This window comes from Musca autumnalis, unplaced genomic scaffold (genome assembly GCF_047663935.1).
Source record: "Musca autumnalis isolate F117 unplaced genomic scaffold, ASM4766393v1 scaffold_5, whole genome shotgun sequence".
In the NCBI taxonomy this organism is placed as follows: domain Eukaryota; kingdom Metazoa; phylum Arthropoda; class Insecta; order Diptera; family Muscidae; genus Musca; species Musca autumnalis.
Genome location: NW_027412088.1, coordinates 182,515,393 through 182,534,316, shown reverse-complemented (window position 1 = coordinate 182,534,316; position 18,924 = coordinate 182,515,393). Strand labels below are relative to the sequence as shown.

At 33.4% G+C, this 18,924-nt stretch overlaps 1 protein-coding gene across 1 annotated transcript in view; it reads left to right on the top strand.

Annotated features, from left to right (window-relative positions):
• The window catches only part of side-V (sidestep V), a 330,904-nt gene that overhangs the window by 223,241 nt on the left and 88,739 nt on the right, over positions 1–18,924 (top strand). The window contains exons 4-5 of the mRNA XM_073989244.1: positions 2,230–2,438; positions 2,815–3,059. Of these exons, the coding sequence (XP_073845345.1) occupies positions 2,230–2,438; positions 2,815–3,059 (454 nt within the window). The remainder of the gene's footprint in view (positions 1–2,229; positions 2,439–2,814; positions 3,060–18,924) is intronic.

Here is an 18,924-nt window from a genome sequence, read left to right as displayed (position 1 = left end):
ATCAGGTCTTCTATGGACAGGAGACCTTTAACAGGTCTTCTATGAACAGAAAACATTTAACAGACCCTCTGTGGACAGAAGACCTTCGACAAGGTCTTCTATAGACAGAAGGCCTTAACAGATCTATTACGGACAGGTTTACAAAGACCTATATCAGGTTTTCTATGGACAAACGATCTTTGACAAGTCTTCAAAATACCTTTAACAGGTCTCTTATGAGGTATTCTATCGTTTAACGAGTTTTCTATGGACAGAAGACCTTTTACATGTCTTCTATGGACAGAAGACCTTTAGCAGGTCTTCTATGAACAGAAAACATTTAACAGGCCCGCTGTGGACAGAAGATCTTCCACAAGGTCTTCTATAGACAGAAGGCTTTAACAGATCTATTACGGAAAGGTTTACGAAGACCTATATCAGGGCTTCTATGGACAAACGATCCTTAACAAGTCTTCAAAAGACCTTTAACAGGTCTTTTATGAGGTCTTCTATCGGCAGAAGCTCTTTAACAGGTAGCCTGCGGACAGAAGATCTTTAACAGGTAGTCGGTGGATAAAAGACCTTTAACAGGTAGTCTATGGACAGAAGACCTTTAACAGGTAATCTGTGGATGAATGATCTTTAACAGGTAGTCGGTGGGAGAAGATCTTTTCTATGGACAGAAGGCTGTAACAGATCTATTATGGCTAGGTTTACGAACACCTATATCAAGTCTTCTATGGACAAACGATCCTTAACAAGCCTTCAAAAGATCTTTAACAGGTCTTCTATAAGGTCATCTATCGGCAGAAGATCGTTATCAGGTAGCGGGTGGACAAAAGACCTTCAACAGGTAGTATATGGACAGGAGACCTTTAACAGATAATCTGTGAATGAAAGACCTTTAACAGGTAGTTAGTCAGAGAAGATCTTTTCTATGGATAGAAGACCTTCAACAGGTCTTCTATGAACAGAAAACACTCAACAGACCCTCTGTGTACAGAAGTCCTTCCACAAGGTCTTCTATAGAGGTGAGACTTTAAAAGATCTATTATGGACAGATTTACGAATACCTATATCAGGTTTTCTATGGACAAACGATCCTTGACAAGTCTTCAAAACACCTTTAACAGGTCTCTTATGAGGTATTCCATCGGATAGAAGATCTTTAACAGGTAGTCTATGGACAGAAGACCTTTAACAGGTAATCTGTGGATGAAAGACCTTTTCTATGGACAGAAGACCTTCAACAGGTCTTCTATGAACAGAAAACATTTAACAGGCCTACTGTGGACAGAACACCTTCGACAAGGTCTTCTATAGACAGAAGGCTTTAACAGATCCATTACGGACAGGTTTACAAAGACCTATATCAGGTCTTCTATGTACATCGATCCTTAGCAAGTCTTCAAAAGACCTTTAACAGGTATTTTATGAGGTCTTCTATCGGCAGAAGATCTTTAACAGGTAGTCTGTGGACAGAAGATCTTTATCAGATAGTCGGTGGACAAAAGACCTTTAACAGGTAATTTGTGGATGAAAGACCTTTAGCAGGTAGTCAGTGAGAGAAGATCTTTTCTATGGACAGAAGACCTTTAACAGGTTTTCTATGAACAGAAAAAATTTGACAGGCTTTCTGTGGACAAAAGACCTTCCACAAGGTCTTTTGTAGGCAGAAGACTTTAACAAATCTATTATGGACAGGTCTACGAAGACCTGTATCAGGTCTTCTATGGACAAAAGATCCTTAACAAGTCTTTAAAAGATCTTTAACGACAGAAGACCTTTAACAGGTAGTTTATGGGCAGAAAACCTTTAACAGGTAGTCTGTGGACAAAAGACCTTTAACAGGTAATCTATGGACAGAAGACTTTAACAGATAGTCTGTGGACAGAAGACCTTTAACAGGTAGTCTGTGAACAAAAGGCCTTTAACAGGTGGTCAATGAGAGAAGATCTTTAACAGGCAGTCAGTGGGCAGAAGATCCTGTTGAAGGTCTTCTGGACTTTACCTTTAGGACCTCTTTAAATATCTCCTGCCTTCAGAACATCTTTAAATACCTTCTATAAAAATATCCACTTTTTTAAATCTTTCATCTTAAATTTTAAATCTTACAAAGTCTTTCTTTGTGCAATTCAATTTCATCACCTTTTATATAGAACCAAGTCACCATTACTAATAACCTTTCGTTTCTTATTCATTCATCTTAACGTTTTTCTTATGCTGTTACTTTTCTTATTCTCATTACAGTTTTGATGCTCGTGGACGACCACTACATCAGGGTATACCATGGGCTGATGAGAATGTTTTCAATAAAAAAGCCCACTTTTATTATGACTCAAATCCGCCAGCTTTAAGGATTAAAAATATACAGCCAAGTGATGCTGGTCTGTATAAATGTCGGGTGGATTTTCATAAATCACCAACGCGTAATTGGAGGATAAATGTAACCGTATTGGGTAAGTATGATGGCATAAGAGGGGGACAATACAATGAAAGAAAAAACAGAGGGGAAGGGTAGACTGTGATGTTTTGAAAGATTTTTTATTAATAAAAAACATTTCATTTTATGGGCAATAAGTCAGTGGGTGTTTCAATTATGTTTTTTTTTTTTTTAACAGACGTCTGATAAACACAAATGACGCAACGGAAGTGGGGAAAATGTTTAAAGAATTTTAAATTGTGAACTTATATTTTGATCAAAGCTTTAAAATCTGCTTTAAATTTCTTTAAATAATTTCCCATCATTTTTGATTTTAATTTTTTTTTTTAAATTTAAGACCATTTAATTTATCATATTTTCCTATTTCCTATCTCTCCTGTTGTTTGTTACAGTACCACCCACTCATCTAACAATATTGGATCACCATGGCGCTGCAATAAGAGACCAAAAAGCCGGTCCCTATTTGGAAGGTGATAGTCTGAATATAACATGTTTATCAAGCGGTGGTGTGCCACCACCACGTGTCTCATGGTGGCGTGAACATGCTTTGGTCGATGATTCATATGACGTACTACCAGATGGCACCGTGCGCAATACATTGCAATTGAAAAATATTTCACGCAAAGATTTATTAACGGTAAGTATGTCCTTTTGCTAGTAACGAGAATCACGAGAGTTGGAGGCTTTCCTCCCATTGTATTATATAGTTTGGTCGCCATGGGATGACTGCTGTTACACAAACAAAAAATGTGTTATTTTTTCTCTTTTACTCTCGCTATCCATTCATTGTGTAATATGTCCTGCAACCATAAGCCGTGTCTGTGGGAGACACTCTGTTTTTTTGTCCTCCTGTTGGTTATCCTTATTTAACGAACCATGCTAACAACGAATATCAACATCATCACCACTGCCAGAGGCATACTTAAAGGCCAAACTGTTCTAATTTTCTTGGGAAATGTTTTTCTCTTCAGTTGCTTTGTCCACCTACATTTCTTTTAAATGAATAGCAATTTTTTATGCTCCCAACTATTCCGAGCTAAGGTTGAAAATAAATGGTGGCCATAGCATTTCGTTTTTTGTCATGGTTTGCAATTGAACTTTGAGGATTTTGTCGTTTGCATGTTTTTTTCTCTTTTTAAGTTATATTGAATTTATAGTGGAAGAAAAACTTTTTAAAGGGAATCAAGAAAAAATTTAAGTGGATTTGTGGTATTCTTGGAGAGGTTTTTTGTTGCTCTGGAATATTTAGTGACATTGACTTATATAAAAGAAAATTGATGGTTTTAGTTTTGTGTTGGAAATGCAAAAGCAGATTACATATTAAGAGGGAAAATTATTTAAAAAGGATGTTGGTTTTCTGGAGTTAGTGAAGCAGGGAGACATTATGTAGAAAGGATATAGTGGAATTCTCCAGTAGATAGAAGACATTCTAAAAAATAAGACCGTTGACGTCTTCTATAGATAGAAGTCCATTCTGATCATCTATGGTTAAAATATAAAATACCTTTAACAGGATTTCTATAGACAGACGACTTTTAAGAGGTCTTCTATCGACGGAAAACCTTTTACAGACCGTCTGTGGACAGAAAGAGGTTTCCTGTGGACTGAAAACTTTTAACAGGACTATGGACAGAAGACCGTTGATGTTTTCTATAGATACGAAACCCTTTGAGGTGTTTTACCTTTAACTGTTTTTCTATCGACAGGTAGTCTGTAGACAGAAGGTAATCTGAAGACAGTCGACCTTTATCAGGTAGTCTGTGAACAGAAGACTTTTAACAGGTAGTCTGTGAACAGAAGACCTTTAACATTCAGTCTATGGACAGAAAAACTGTATGAGGTCTTATGTGGACTGAAAACCTTTAACAGAACTTCTATGGGCAGAAGGCCATAAACAATTTTCCAACAGGTCTATTGATGGAAGATGTAAAACGCTGTTAAAGGTCTTCTGTCCATAGTTGACTTCTAAAACGTCTCCTGTTCATAGAAGACCTGTTTTTTGTCAGTAGAAGATCTGTTAAAGGCCTTCTATCAAAAAAAGTTGTTTGAGGCCTTCAGTCCATAAAAGGCATGTTCAAAGTCTTCAGTTCATAGAAGACCCATTAAAGTTCTTCTAACCACAAACTACCTGTTAAAGTTCTTCTAACAGTAGTCTACCTGTTTAAGGTGAGGATTGTTTAAAGATTATTTTTTCAAGGCTCACCCACAGCGTGGATTATTTTAAGAATGTTTTTCCAAAGCTTAACAGAGCGTGGATTATTATAAGATTATTTTTTAAGGCTCATAAGAACGTGGATTATTATAAGATTATCTTTTAAGGCTCATAAGAACGTGGATTATTTAAAGATTTTTTTCAAGGCACATCCAGAGCGCGGATTATTTAAAGAATGTTTTTCCAAGGCTTAACAGAGCATGGATTATTATAAGATTATTTTTTCAAGGCTCATACGAGCGTGGATAATTTAAAAAAAATATTTTTCAAGTCTCATAAGAACGTGGATTATCTAAAGAATTTTTTCAAGGCTCACAAGACTGTGCATTATTTAAAGAATATTTTTCTAAGACCCAACAGATCGTGGATTATTTAAAGAATATTTTTTTAAGGCCCAACCGAGCGTGGATTATTTAAAGAATATTTTTCTAAGGCCCAACCGAGCGTGGATTATTTAAAGAATATTTTTCTATGGCCCAACCGAGCGTGGATTATTAAAAGAATATTTTTCTAAGGCCCAACAGAGCGTGGATTATTTAAAGAATATTTTTCTAAGGCCTAACAGAGCGCGGATTATTTAAAGAATATTTTTCTGAGGCCCAACAGAGCGTGGATTATTTAAAGAATATTTTTCTAAGGCCTAGCAGAGCGCGGATTATTTAAAGAATATTTTTCTGAGGCCCAACAGAGCGTGGATTATTTAAAGAATATTTTTCTAAGGCCGAAGAGAGCGTGGATTATTTAAAGAATATTTTTCTAAGGCCCAACAGAGCGCGGATTATTTAAAGAATATTTTCTAAGGCCCAACAGAGCGTGGATTATTTAAAGAAAATTTTTCTAAGGCCCAACAGAGCGTGGATTATTTAAAGAATATTTTTCTAAGGCCCAACAGGGCGTGGATTATTTAAAGAAAATTTTTCTAAGGCCCAACAGAGCGTGGATTATTTAAAGAATATTTTTCTAAGGCCCAACCGAGCGTGGATTATTTAAAGAATATTTTTCTAAGGCCCAACCAGGCGTGGATTATTTAAAGAATATTTTTCTAAGGCCCAACAGAGCGCGGATTATTTAAAGAATATTTTTCTAAGGCCCAACAGAGCGTGGATTATTTAAAGAAAATTGTTCTAAGGCCCAACAGAGCGTGGGTTATTTTAAGAATTTTTTTTCTAGGCCCAGCAAAGCGTCGACTATTTTAAGAATATTTTTTCTAGGCCCAGCAAAGCGTGGATTATTTTAAGAATATTTTTTCTAGGCCCAGCAAAGCGTGGATTATTTTAAGAATATTTTTTCTAGACCCAGCAAAGCGTGGATTATTTTAAGAATATTTTTTCTAGGCCCAGCAAAGCGTGGATTATTTTAAGAATATTTTTTCTAGACCCAGCAAAGCGTGGATTATTTTAAGAATATTTTTTCTAGGCCCACTAAAGCGTGGATTTTTTTAAGAATATTTTTTCTAGGCCCACTAAAGCGTGGATTATTTTTACAGATTGCGTGATATAATATTTGTCCGATTCGTAATTTCAAATTACTATTTTGGCATTTTCAGTACCCTTTTGGCACTTTCCCTATTCTTCCTAGTTGAATTGGCAGAATCCCAATTTAATATTGAAATTATGATAAATTTGACCCCTTAACCTTTATCATCGCTCGGTATTTTTTCCCACTAGTTCTTTGAAACCATTATTTTTGAAATCTATTTCTCTCTCTGTTCCCCTCGTCTAGTAATTTCTATATACATTCCGCCCTCATAAACATCTATGTAATAAAATGCCCATTGTATCTTCCTCCTACAAATTTCCCTGAAATCACTTAAGATAATGTGAGAATCTATGTATAGAGGGCGTTGCTTAAATTTTGTTTAGAATTTTTATCTCAATTTTTGTTTGATAAATTAACCTTATTAATAATTTCATTGCTCCATAAGGTTTTTTCTTAATACCATTTCAGTGAAGCTATAATTTTAAAAACAAATTCCTCCTGACTACCATATGCTTTCCCACTCACTCACACCCACATATTGTAGCAAATACCCACTTTTCTAAATAAGATTTAAAACAGAGCAATTTACAGCAAATATATCCTTGGGAAAAATAATTCTTATCTAGATTTTATTGTTCTACAAAAAGAAAAAAATATATATATTTCATTTTTCCAGCTCCTTAGCCACCTTACTTCCACTTCCAATTGCAAATTACCTTGAAACGCTTGCAAGAATTTTTACATTAGAAAATGCTTTTATGCTTTAAGCATAACGACTGCAAAATAGGTTTTTTCTTTGGCATTGTCCTTATATATAGAAGGTAATCAATGACAGACGGACGGTGTGTGCGTAATGGATGACATTTCTGGCACTGTTACTCCTGCTCCAGTTTCTTTTCTTACATCCATATATATTTTTTTTACTTTCTGTGTGTGATATATTAACGTATTAAGTTTTACGGTTTTGTACCTTTTAAATCACATTTTCTACTTATTGTCATTTGCTTCAGTATTTTTCATTTCGTGCTCGCATTTCATTTTTACCTTGGTTTGTTCAACATTTCAAATGTTGGAATTGCCTGCATAAAGAAAGAAAGGTTCATTTTATAGGACCAATTTATAAATTGTCTAGGTTTTTTACATTTCGTTTTCCTTTGGTTTTTTGAAGAAGTTTTTTTTCTAGGTGGAGGAATGAGAAATAGGGGAAGGGGAGAGAAATCTTTAAACGTCGGTCATTTATTATGTCAAGGAGACAGATTTACTTTCGCTTTTCCAATGGATAAGGCAAATATTGTAAAGGAAGAGGGAGTTCAGTGTATTCTTGACATGGAAGAGGGAAAAAGATAAGCCCGGGATGTAAGTATATTAAAGCCAAACAGGATTGTATATTGCTACATATTATTCACAATGTCGTTTATAGTTTGAAATGGGTCTCGAAAATATTCTGAAATATATTTCAAAAGACAATTCTTTTAATTAAAATGCTTTAAATTTGCGAATATAAATCCAATAATCCCTCGAAATTTTGATCCTTGAATAGAAATTTAAGTTCCGATTGATATGAAGAGAGTTCTGATGTAAGTTCTGAATTTTGTCAAATTTAAGCCAATTCGTATAGTTGTTTCTTAACTATTATTTTCCACGTCATCCGTAGATCGAAAACTGTCTAATAACTCATCTATTGCCCACATCAAGTATAGGTCAAAACTTCCTCAAAATGCTTTGATCTCCTTCTTTAAAAACTCCACTACTATTGCTTTTGAAATCCTTTTCAACCCCAATTCCAACTACGTCCATGTTAAATTTTTCATTGCGAACTCTATGACCTTGGTTAACTCCTCTATTAATTCAAATCAGGTGTTAAAATTCTATTTTCATTTCATTCATACCAAAAAGGCTACGTATATCCTCCTGCTATACTTCAACGAATTTTAATGTTGGCTAATTAACTCTCTCACTCTCCGTCTCCAGGTGAAAGCATCATAAATTAGTTTTTGTTCTAAAAGAAGGCCAAAGCGACTAGACCTGCTGGACTAGACCGCCATTGGCTTGCTTTGAACAAAAACAAAACTTTCAACGGTTAAAATGCAAAATTTATTAGGTCTGTTGATAATTAAGATGAAATAAACTAACATTTATATATTAAGAAAAATTTAAATGAATTTTTAAATTGTTACTAATTAAGAGGATATAATTTTTCGTCTTGTTGTTCGCCCGGGGTCAATTAGAAACAGAAGAAGATGAAGATGGTGAAGAAGGTGGATTAATTTTTTTTTTCAAGTAAAATAAAGTTGAGTAATAAATTTTGGTTGAAAATGTGTGGGAGATTGGGGCGACAAATGCCCTAGATATTATGAAAAATTTTTCAAATTTGTTCTTTCAAAATTCTTTAAAAAATCCACCTCCACAAAAATATTCTTTAAAAATTCCTCAAAAATATTTTTTTAAAAATTCCTCAAAAATATTCTTTAAAATTCCTCAAAAATGTTTTTTAAAAATTTCACATCCACAAAAATTTTCTTTAAAAATTCCTCAAAAATATTTTTTTAAAAATTCCTCAAAAATATTTTTTTTTAAAATTCCACAAAAATATTCTTTAAAATTCTACAAAAATAAAATTCACTTCCACAAAAAATACTTTAGAAGTCCTCAAATGATATTCTTTAAAAAGTCCACTTCCAAAAATAATATTCTTTAAAAAATCCACGTTCACAGATAATATTCTTTAAAAAATCCACGTCCACAAATAATATTCTTTAAAAAATCCACGTCCACAAATAATATTCTTTAAAAAATCCACGTCCACAAAAATATTCTTTTCAAAATCCACTTCCACAAAAAATATTCTTTAAAAAATACACGTCCACAAAAAATATTCTTAAAAAATCCACGCCCACAAAAATAATTTTTAAAAATTCGTCAAAAATATTCACGTGCACAAAAAATGGTCTTTAAAAATTCCTTATTTTTTTTTTTAAAAATACTTCAAAAAATCCACATCCCCATAAAATATATTGTAAAAATTCCTTAAAAATATTCCTTAAAAATTCTTCAAAAATATTTTTTAAAAAATCCGCGCCCACAAAAATATTTTTAAAAAATTCGTCAAAAATATTCACGTCCACAAAAAAAGTTCTTTAAAAACTCCTTAAAAATATATTGGAAAAATTCCTGAAAAATATTCTTTAAAAAAAGCAACGCTTCTGCAAAATATATTCTTTAAAAATGCATCAAAAATATTCTTTAAAAAATATTATTCAAAAAATCAACGTCACCAAAATGTATACATTAAAAATACCTCACAAATATTTTTTTTTTTAAATCCACGTCCACAAAATATTCTTTAAAAATTCCTCAAAAATATTCTTTAAAAAATCTACGTCCACAAAAAATATTCTTTTTTCAAAATTTCTCACAAATATTCTTTGAAAAATCTTACTTACTTACTTACTTAGCTGGCCCATTACAGAACATTTGTCCTATAGGCCGAACTAAGAAAAGATCTCCAATTCTCTCTATTTGTTGCTTCGCTTTCTGGAATACCGCGCCTTTTCATCTCATCATCCACTTGTTTGCGCCATCTATTCCTTGGCCTGCCAAGCGGTCCGTGTTTATACACCTTTTTAGCGGGGTCATCATCGCTCATTCTTATGATATGGCCTAGCCAACGCAATCGCTGCATTTCGATACGTTTAACAATATTGATGTCGTTGTACAGCAGATACAGCTCGTGGTTCATGCGACGTCGATATTCACCGTCAACGCAGATTGGTCCGTAGATCTTTCGAAGAATTTTTCTCTCAAACACACCAAGCACTGCCATGTCTGCTTGCGCAAGTACCCAGGCTTCGGAGCCATACATCAGCACGGGTAGTATTTGTGTTTTGTAGAGCGTTATTTTTGTTTGGCTTTGTTTTTAAACTGCTTACTTAAACCAAAGTAGCATCTGTTGGCCAATACAATTCTTCTTTTTATTTCACAACTGATGTCGTTTGTTGTGTTTACGGAGGTGCCGAGGTAGACGAAGTCTTTTACTACCTCAATATTATAGGAACCAACTTCCACAGTCGGTCCGAGCTCAATAGACGCATTGCGCGTCGACACCATCATCTTGGTCTTCTCACCGTTTACCGCCAGACCCACTTTAGCAGATTCTCCTTCGACCTTCATAAAGGTATCGGTTACTTCTTTTACTGATCGGCCTATGATGTCTATATCATCAGCATAAGCAAGTAACATGTGACTATTGGTGTAGATTGTGCCACTTCTTTTGACGTTTACCTCTCGTATAACCTTTTCCAGCATGATGTCTCCTAGTCTGAAACCTCTTTTGGTACCAAACTCTTCGGAGAGGTTCTTTCCTATTTTAACTGAGGACCTCGTGTCAGTTAATGTCATTTTGCAAAGCCGGATGAGCTTTGCGGGGATACCAAATTCAGACATGGCTTGGAATACCTTTGAACGCAGCGGGCTGTCGAAGGCTGTTTTATAATCGACAAAAATGTGGTAGGTGTCGATCTGCAGCTCTTGGGTCTTCTCCAGGATTTGCCGCAGGGTAAATATCTGGTCAATGGTGGACTTGCCAGGTCTAAAGCCGCATTGGTATGGTCCAATTATCTCGTTGACCATAGGCTTTAGTCGTTCGCACAATATCCCTGACACGATCTTGTAGGCAATAGGGAGTAGACTTATGCCCCTATAGTTAGAGCATACAGTCTTATCTCCCTTCTTGTGGACGGGGCACAGGATACTCATGTTCCAATCGTCGGGTACTCGTTCTTCCTGCCAGATGGTGCTAACTAGCTGATGAATACACCTTATCAGCGTGTCGCCTCCGGTTTTGAACAGCTCTGCTGGTAAGTCATCGGCTCCTGCAGCCTTATTATTCTTCAGCCGATTTATTGCTGTCTTTACCTCATCTTGGCTGGGCGGTATACATTCAATACCATCTTCTGGGATTGGGACTGTGGTATCTTCGTCGTCTTCGCTGCTATTGGATACCAACAGTTTTGAAAAATGTTCTTTTCATATCCTGAGTACACTATCTGTATCAGTAACCAAATTACCTTGCTCGTCTCTACAGGAGGATGTGCCTATACCAAAGCCATCAGTTTGATGCTTGACTCTTTGGTAGAATTTTCGGACTTCATTCTGGCTCCTGTACATCTCGATTTGTTCACACTCCCGCTTTTCCATCTCTCTCTTTTTCCTGCGGAAAAGTCGTTTCTTCCCTCTCCTTTTCTCCCTGTATCTCTCTCGTGCGCTACGCGTTGCTACGTATTGTAAAGTAGCCCTATATGCCGCATTTTTCTCTTCGGTGGCAGCACGACACTCCTGATCATACCATGGATTCCTTGGTGGAGGCCTCTGGTATCCAAGTATGGATTTTGCGGCTGTTTGCATGGAGTGGGCAATGCTTTGCCATTGCGCTGATATGTTATCGGGATGAGGAGTGCTTTGATTAAGCAATTGGGCTAGTTGAGTGGAATATGCTGTGGCTATCTGTTGTGATTGCAGCTTACCGATGTCTAACTTTCGTGTTGTGTCTGTTCGTACTTTGTGTGCCACGTGATGATGCCTCAAAAAATATTATTTAAAAAAACCACGTTGTGATGATGACTAAAAAATATTATTAAAAAAAATCCACATTGTGATGATTATTAAAAAAATATCCTTAAAAAATCCACGTTCTAATGCGACCACAAAAAAAAATCATTTAAAACAAACAATATTCTTTAAAAAACCCACGTTGGAGGTGCTTCAAAAAATATTCTTTAAAAAATCCACGTTGAAGGTGCTTCAAAAAATATTCTTTAAAAAATCCACGTTGAAGGTGCTTCAAAAAATATTCTTTAAAAAATCCACGTTGAAGGTGCTTCAAAAAATATTCTTTAAAAAATCCACGTTGAAGGTGCTTCAAAAAATATTCTTTAAAAAAACCACATTGATGGTGCTTCAAAAAATATTCTTTAACAAATCCACGTTGAAGATGCTTTAAAAAATATTCTTTAAAAAATCCACGTTGAAAAAGCTTCAGAAAATATTCTTTAAAAAATCCACGTTGATGGTGCTTCAAAAAATATTCTTTAAAAAATCCACATTGATGGTGCTTCAAAAAATATTCTTTAAAAAAAATCCACATTGATGGTGCTTAAAAAAATATTCTTTAAAAAATCCACATTGATGGTGCTTCAAAAAATATTCTTTATAAAATCCACGGTGATGGTGCTTCAAAAAATATTCTTTAAAAAATCCACGTTGAAAAAGCTTCAGAAAATATTCTTTAAAAAATCCACGTTGATGGTGCTTCAAAAAATATTCTTTAAAAAATCCACATTGATGGTGCTTCAAAAAATATTCTTTAAAAAAAATCCACATTGATGGTGCTTAAAAAAATATTCTTTAAAAAATCCACATTGATGGTGCTTCAAAAAATATTCTTTATAAAATCCACGGTGATGGTGCTTCAAAAAATATTCTTTAAAAAATCCACGCTGAAAAAGCTTCAGAAAATATTCTTTAAAAAATCCACGTTGATGGTGCTTCAAAAAATATTCTTTAAAAAATCCACGTTGATAATGCTTCAAAAATATTCTTAAAAAACCAAGTTGTGATGATGCATACAAAATATTCTTTAAAAAATCTACTTCGGTGGTGTATCAAAAAATATTCTTTAAAAAATCTACGTTAAAGTGTATCAAAAATATTTTTTAAAAATCCAAATTTATGGGGCATAATTTTTTTTTAACAATTCAAAAATATTCTTTAAAAAAATATTGTTTACAAATTCCTCGTTTTTTGTCGAATGTTGCCTCAACAAATATTCCTAAAAATCCACGTTTTTGGTCGAATGTTGCCTCATAAATATACCACGTTTATTGATCGAGTGTTGCCTCAAAAAATATTCTTAAAAAGTCCAATTTTTGGTGGCTAACGGTGCCTCAACAAAACTATGTTTAAAACAAAATCACATTTTTCGGTCTGTTGGTGCCATAAATTACCAAAATTTCTTTGCTGTTGACTAGTCTTTTTACATCATACAATCTTAATACTGTTCATCTTGAATTTGAAATTATTACATTTTTAGTTTTCATTTATTCGAAATTTAAAGTCCTTTCCATTTGAATGATTTTCTTCTAAAAAATGTTGTTCTTTGCTAATTTTTCTCTTCATTGTTGGAAAATCTACTTTTCAAAAACACGAAAAAAAACTTTTCATTTGCTGCAATTTTTTCCCATTACAAGCTGATGAACCGGAAACAGCTCACACTAACCTTCCAGCAGCAGCAACAACAGTGGCAGCAAATAAGGCAAACAAATCTCAGCAATCAATAACACAAGACCTGCTCTTAAGACTTTGAAAAAGTTTCCATTAAAGATTTTCAACATAAAGTTGTGGACCAATTGATCTGCTCTTGAAATTCAATTTCAAGTGTAACAAGGAAAAAATACGAACTTACACACACACTCCCGCTTTAGTAAAAGAATTTTGGACTAAATGCCCAACCAAAGAAGAAAAAAGTAGATTGAAAAATCTAAGTAGCAAAGAAAGCAACAACGAAGGGAAAATCAGAAAAATAACTTTCATGCTTCAATAATCTCTTTAATGCTCTCTTGTACCACCACTGAAAAAAAACATATTTCAGACATTTGGGTTGTTAAATGGATGAATAAGAGAGGGCGTCTGTGTGTGTGTGCCCTGGTATTGTTTTGTTAATACCACTTGAGACCATGGTTTTGGTAATACCAATGTCGTCCACTCCATTCCACTCGTTACTGCAGCGGCAGCACAACATTGTATTATGGTAGCAGTTGTAGTAGTAGCTGCTGCTATTGTTGTTGGGAATTATACCAATTACCAAATTCAAAAGCGGATTAAAACTGTTCTCACAGTACAAAAAAAGGGAATTGACTTTTTTTCTTGAAATTTTTAAAAAGAAAGCAAAAACAAACCTTTCTTCCATCTCCCCGAAAACCATGAATGAATGAAAGAATATGTTTTTTTTTTTGAGTATTTTGTTTTTAACGAGGGTTTATCATTGAAGTTTTGTTACAAAGAGCAAAACAAATATCAAAAATCAATTGGCTTAAAACAAAAGTTTGAAAAATATTGTCATAAAAAAGTGACAATGAAACAAAGGGCAGGTACATTAAGCTACCTTTTTTATTGGTTTTAAAATATTGTTGGGTTATTAATTTCAAAAATGTTTGGATATTATTGAATCAATAAAATTTTGGAAAAAAAATGAAAATAAAATAATTTTTAATTTAAATTATGATTTAATTTTAATCTTTTTTTGATTCTTAAAAAGTACATGTTTTGTGGGCTGGTGTAAGATGAAAAATATTCTTTAAAAAATCAAAGTTTCGAGGGCTGATGTTAGCTCAAAACATATTTTCCAAAAAAATCACGTTTTGTGGGCTGAAATCAGCTCAAAAAAACGTACTTAAAAAATTCCACGTTTTGTTGATGTTAGCTCAAAAATTATTCTCTAAAAAAACTGAGTTCTGTGTGTTGATGTTAGCTCAAAAAATATTTTTTAAAAAATCCACATTATCTGGGCTGATTTTAGCTCAAAAAATATTTTTTAAAAAATCCACATTTTCTGGGCTGATTTTAGCTCAAAAAATATTTTTTAAAAAATCCACATTTTGTGAGATGATGTTAGCTCAAAAAATATTTTTTTAAAGTCCACGTTTTGTGGGCTGATGTTACCACAAAAAATATTCTCTAAAAAATCCACGTTTTGTGGGCTGATGTTACCACAACAAATATTCTTTAAAAAATCCACGTTTTGTGGTCTGATTTTAGCTCAAAAAATATTCTTTAAAAATCCACGTTTTGTGGTCTGATGTTGCCTCTAAAAATATGGCCAGATTTTGGGTGTAGAATATTTTTTTGTAAAAAATCCACCTTTTTTGGTCTAATAATGGGTAAAAAAATATTCTTTAAAAAATCCACGTTTTGTGGCCTGAACAAAATAGTTTAAAAATCCACGTTTTGTGGCCTGAACAAAATTGTTTAAAAATCCACGATTTGTGGCCTGAACAAAATTGTTTAAAAATCCACGTTTTGTGGCCTGAACACAATTGTTTAAAAATCCACGTTTTGTGGCCTGAACAAAATTGTTTAAAAATCCACGTTTTGTGGCCTAAACAAAATTTTTTAAAATTCCACATTTTGTGGCCTGAACAAAATTGTTTAAAAATCCACGTTTTGTGGCCTGAAAAAAATTGTTTAAAAATCCACGTTTTGTGGCCTGAACAAAATTGTTTAAAAATCCATGTTTTGTGGCCTGAACAAAATTTTTTAAAAATCAACGTTTTGTGGCCTGAACAGAATTGTTTAAAAATCAACGTTTTGTGGCCTGAACAAAATTGTTTAAAAATCGACGTTTTGTGGCCTGAACAAAATTGTTTAAAAAACCGCGTTTTGTGGCCTGAACAAAATTGTTAAAAAAAACGCGTTTTGTGGCCTGAACAAAATTGTTTAAAAATCCGCGTTTTGTGGCCTGAACAAAATTGTTTAAAAATCCGCGTTTTGTGGCCTGAACAAAATTGTTTAAAAATCCACGTTTTGTGGCCTGAACAAAATTGTTTAAAAATCCACGTTTTGTGGCCTGAACAAAATTGTTTAAAAATCCACGTTTTGTGGCCTGAAAAAAATTGTTTAAAAATCCACGTTTTGTGGCCTGAACAAAATTGTTTAAAAATCCACGTTTTGTGGCCTGAAAAAAATTGTTTAAAAATCCACGTTTTGTGGCCTGAAAAAATTGTTTAAAAATCCACGTTTTGTGGCCTGAACAAAATTGTTTAAAAATCCACGTTTTGTGGCCTTAACAAAATTGTTTAAAAATCCACGTTTTGTGGCCTGAATAAAATTGTTTAAAAATCCACGTTTTGTGGCCTTAACAAAAATGTTTAAAAATCCACGTTTTGTGGCCTGAACAAAATTGTTTAAAAATCCACGTTTTGTGGCCTGAACAAAATTGTTTAAAAATCCACGTTTTGTGGCCTGAACAAAATTGTTTAAAAATCCACGTTTTGTGGCCTGAACAGAATTGTTTAAAAATCCACGTTTTGTGGCCTGAACAAAATTGTTTAAAAATCCACGTTTTGTGGCCTGAACAAAATTGTTTAAAAATCCACGTTTTGTGGCCTGAACAAAATTGTTTAAAAATCCACGTTTTGTGGCCTGAACAAAATTGTTTAAAAATCCACGTTTTGTGGCCTGAACAAAATTGTTTAAAAATCCACGTTTTGTGGCCTGAACAAAATTGTTTAAAAATCAACGTTTTGTGGCCTGAACGAAATTGTTTAAAAATCCACGTTTGTGGCCTGAACAAAATTGTTTAAAAATCCACGTTTTGTGGCCTGAACAAAATTGTTTAAAAATCCACGATTTGTGGCCTGAACAAAATTGTTTAAAAATCCACGTTTTGTGACCTGAACAAAATTTTTTAAAAATCCACGTTTTGTGGCCTGAACAAAATTGTTTAAAAATCCACGTTTTGTGGCCTGAACAAAATTGTTTAAAAATCCACGTTTTGTGGCCTGAACAAAATTGTTTAAAAATCCACGTTTTGTGGCCTGAACAAAATTTTTTAAAATTCCACGTTTTGTGGCCTGAACAAAATTGTTTAAAAATCCACGTTTTGTGGCCTGAACAAAATTGTTTAAAAATCCACGTTTTGTGGCCTGAACAAAATTGTTTAAAAATCCACGTTTTGTGGCCTGAACAAAATTGTTTAAAAATCCACGTTTTGTGGCCTGAACAAAATTGTTTAAAAATCCACGTTTTGTGGCCTGAACAAAATTGTTTAAAAATCCACGTTTTGTGTCCTAAACAAAATTTTTTAAAATTCCGCGTTTTGTGGCCTGAACAAAATTGTTTAAAAATCCACGTTTTGTGGCCTGAACAAAATTGTTTAAAAATCCACGTTTTGTGACCTGAACAAAATTGTTTAAAAATCCACGTTTTGTGGCCTGAACAAAATTGTTTAAAAATCCAAGTGTTGTTGGCTGATGGTGTCTGAAAAAATTGTTTAAAAATCCAAGTTTTGTGGGCTGATGGTGTCTGAAAAATATTGTTTAAAAATCCACGTTTTGTGGGCTGATGGTGTCTGAAAAAAATTGTTTAAAAATCCACGTTTTGTGGGCTGATGGTGTCTGAAAAAAAAATGTTTAAAAATCCACGTTTTGTGGGCTGATGGTGTCTGAAAAAAATTGTTTAAAAATCCACGTTTTGTGATCAGATATTTAAATAAAAATATTCTTCTAAAAATCACGATTTGTGGTCATAAATTTTTTTTAAAAAAATCCACGTTTTGTTGTGTGATATTTTTTAAAAATATATTCTTTAAAAAATCCACTGTTTTGGTCTTATATTTTTTAAAAAATATTTTTTAAAAATGTGTGTTTTTTGGCTTTAAAAAAATATTCTTTAAAAAATTCACGTTTTGTGGTCTGTTATTTAAAAAAAAAAAATCTTTACAAGATCCACTTTTTGTGCCGGATATTTTTTTAAGAAACCATTCCTTAAAAATACACGTTTTGTGGTTTGATATTTAAAAATATTCTTTAAAAAATTCACGTTTTGTGATCTGAAATTTAAAAAAAAATATTCTTAAAAAATCTACGTTGACTTTCAACGAAAATTCATTCTATAATTCCTCAACTACTGTCCTCTTTTATATTGGAATTTCATACTTCCCTCATTCTGTCATTTCATCGATTACAATCAAAACAAAAAAGCTATAAATGTTTGAATGACATGATTTCAAATGCTTCAATTTTCTTCTTCTATTTCTTCCGATGTTTTGTGCGTGTGCCAGTTCAGCTGCAATTTAGGATTTCCTTTATGGGCACGAAGAAAAAAAAAACACAAAAGAAAACAACAGCTGTTCTAGCCAAGGGGGATAAACAAAAAAATTTCTCAATACTTCCCTTCCCGCCAGCGATTTACATTGAGCTACTTAATGTCATGACTTTCTTGTGATCTTTATGGGCCAAACTACATCAAAGCCTACCAACCATTTCCCTTCATTATATTTTTAATTAATTTAAACACCTGATTTAAGTCGTTTTTTTTTTTTTTTTTGGACAAGGTGGTTCTAGCCTTAGTAGGCGAACAGCTAATGTGTTTGTTGTGTGTGTTGAAATCATTTCTTTGCCCAGCGGATTTTTGGTATTTCCTTCGTTCTTTTTTGTTTTCAAACAACATTTTAACTTAAATCCATACTAAATGACAATTTGTTGTGTGTGACTTTTACTCTTCCAATTGGTTTCATATTGTTGTTGTTATGTGTGTGCTCATGTCCATTCTCATGTTCATGTATTTTGACCATAATTTGTGTTATTTGTTTGGTAACATTTTGATAGTTGGGGGCCTTTCTGGCCTGGATTAATTTCTTATTAGAAATGTAACATAAATAGTTGTTGTTATTTTTGTTGTTATGTATTTCTTAGGTTATGTGACAAATTTATTATGTCTTAGTTGTTGTTATGTTGTGTTTTGGCCTTAATTCAATTGGTTCTCCATTTTCTATCGCACCCATGGCTTAAATATTGTCAACGACGACTATGATGTTGCTTGTTTTCTGTTTTAGCTGCCATAAAGGAAATGTTTGAACGAACAACGAACAAATTTTTTTCCCAAAATGATTTTTGTCACGTGTATTGGGAACTATTTAATATTCTATACGTTGAACATGAAATTAAAGAAAAATTCTTAAAGCCTAGAAAAATGAAAAAAAAACATGCATTTATGTTGTTGCTACAAGTGGGATTACACGACAAAACCCATGTTTTCT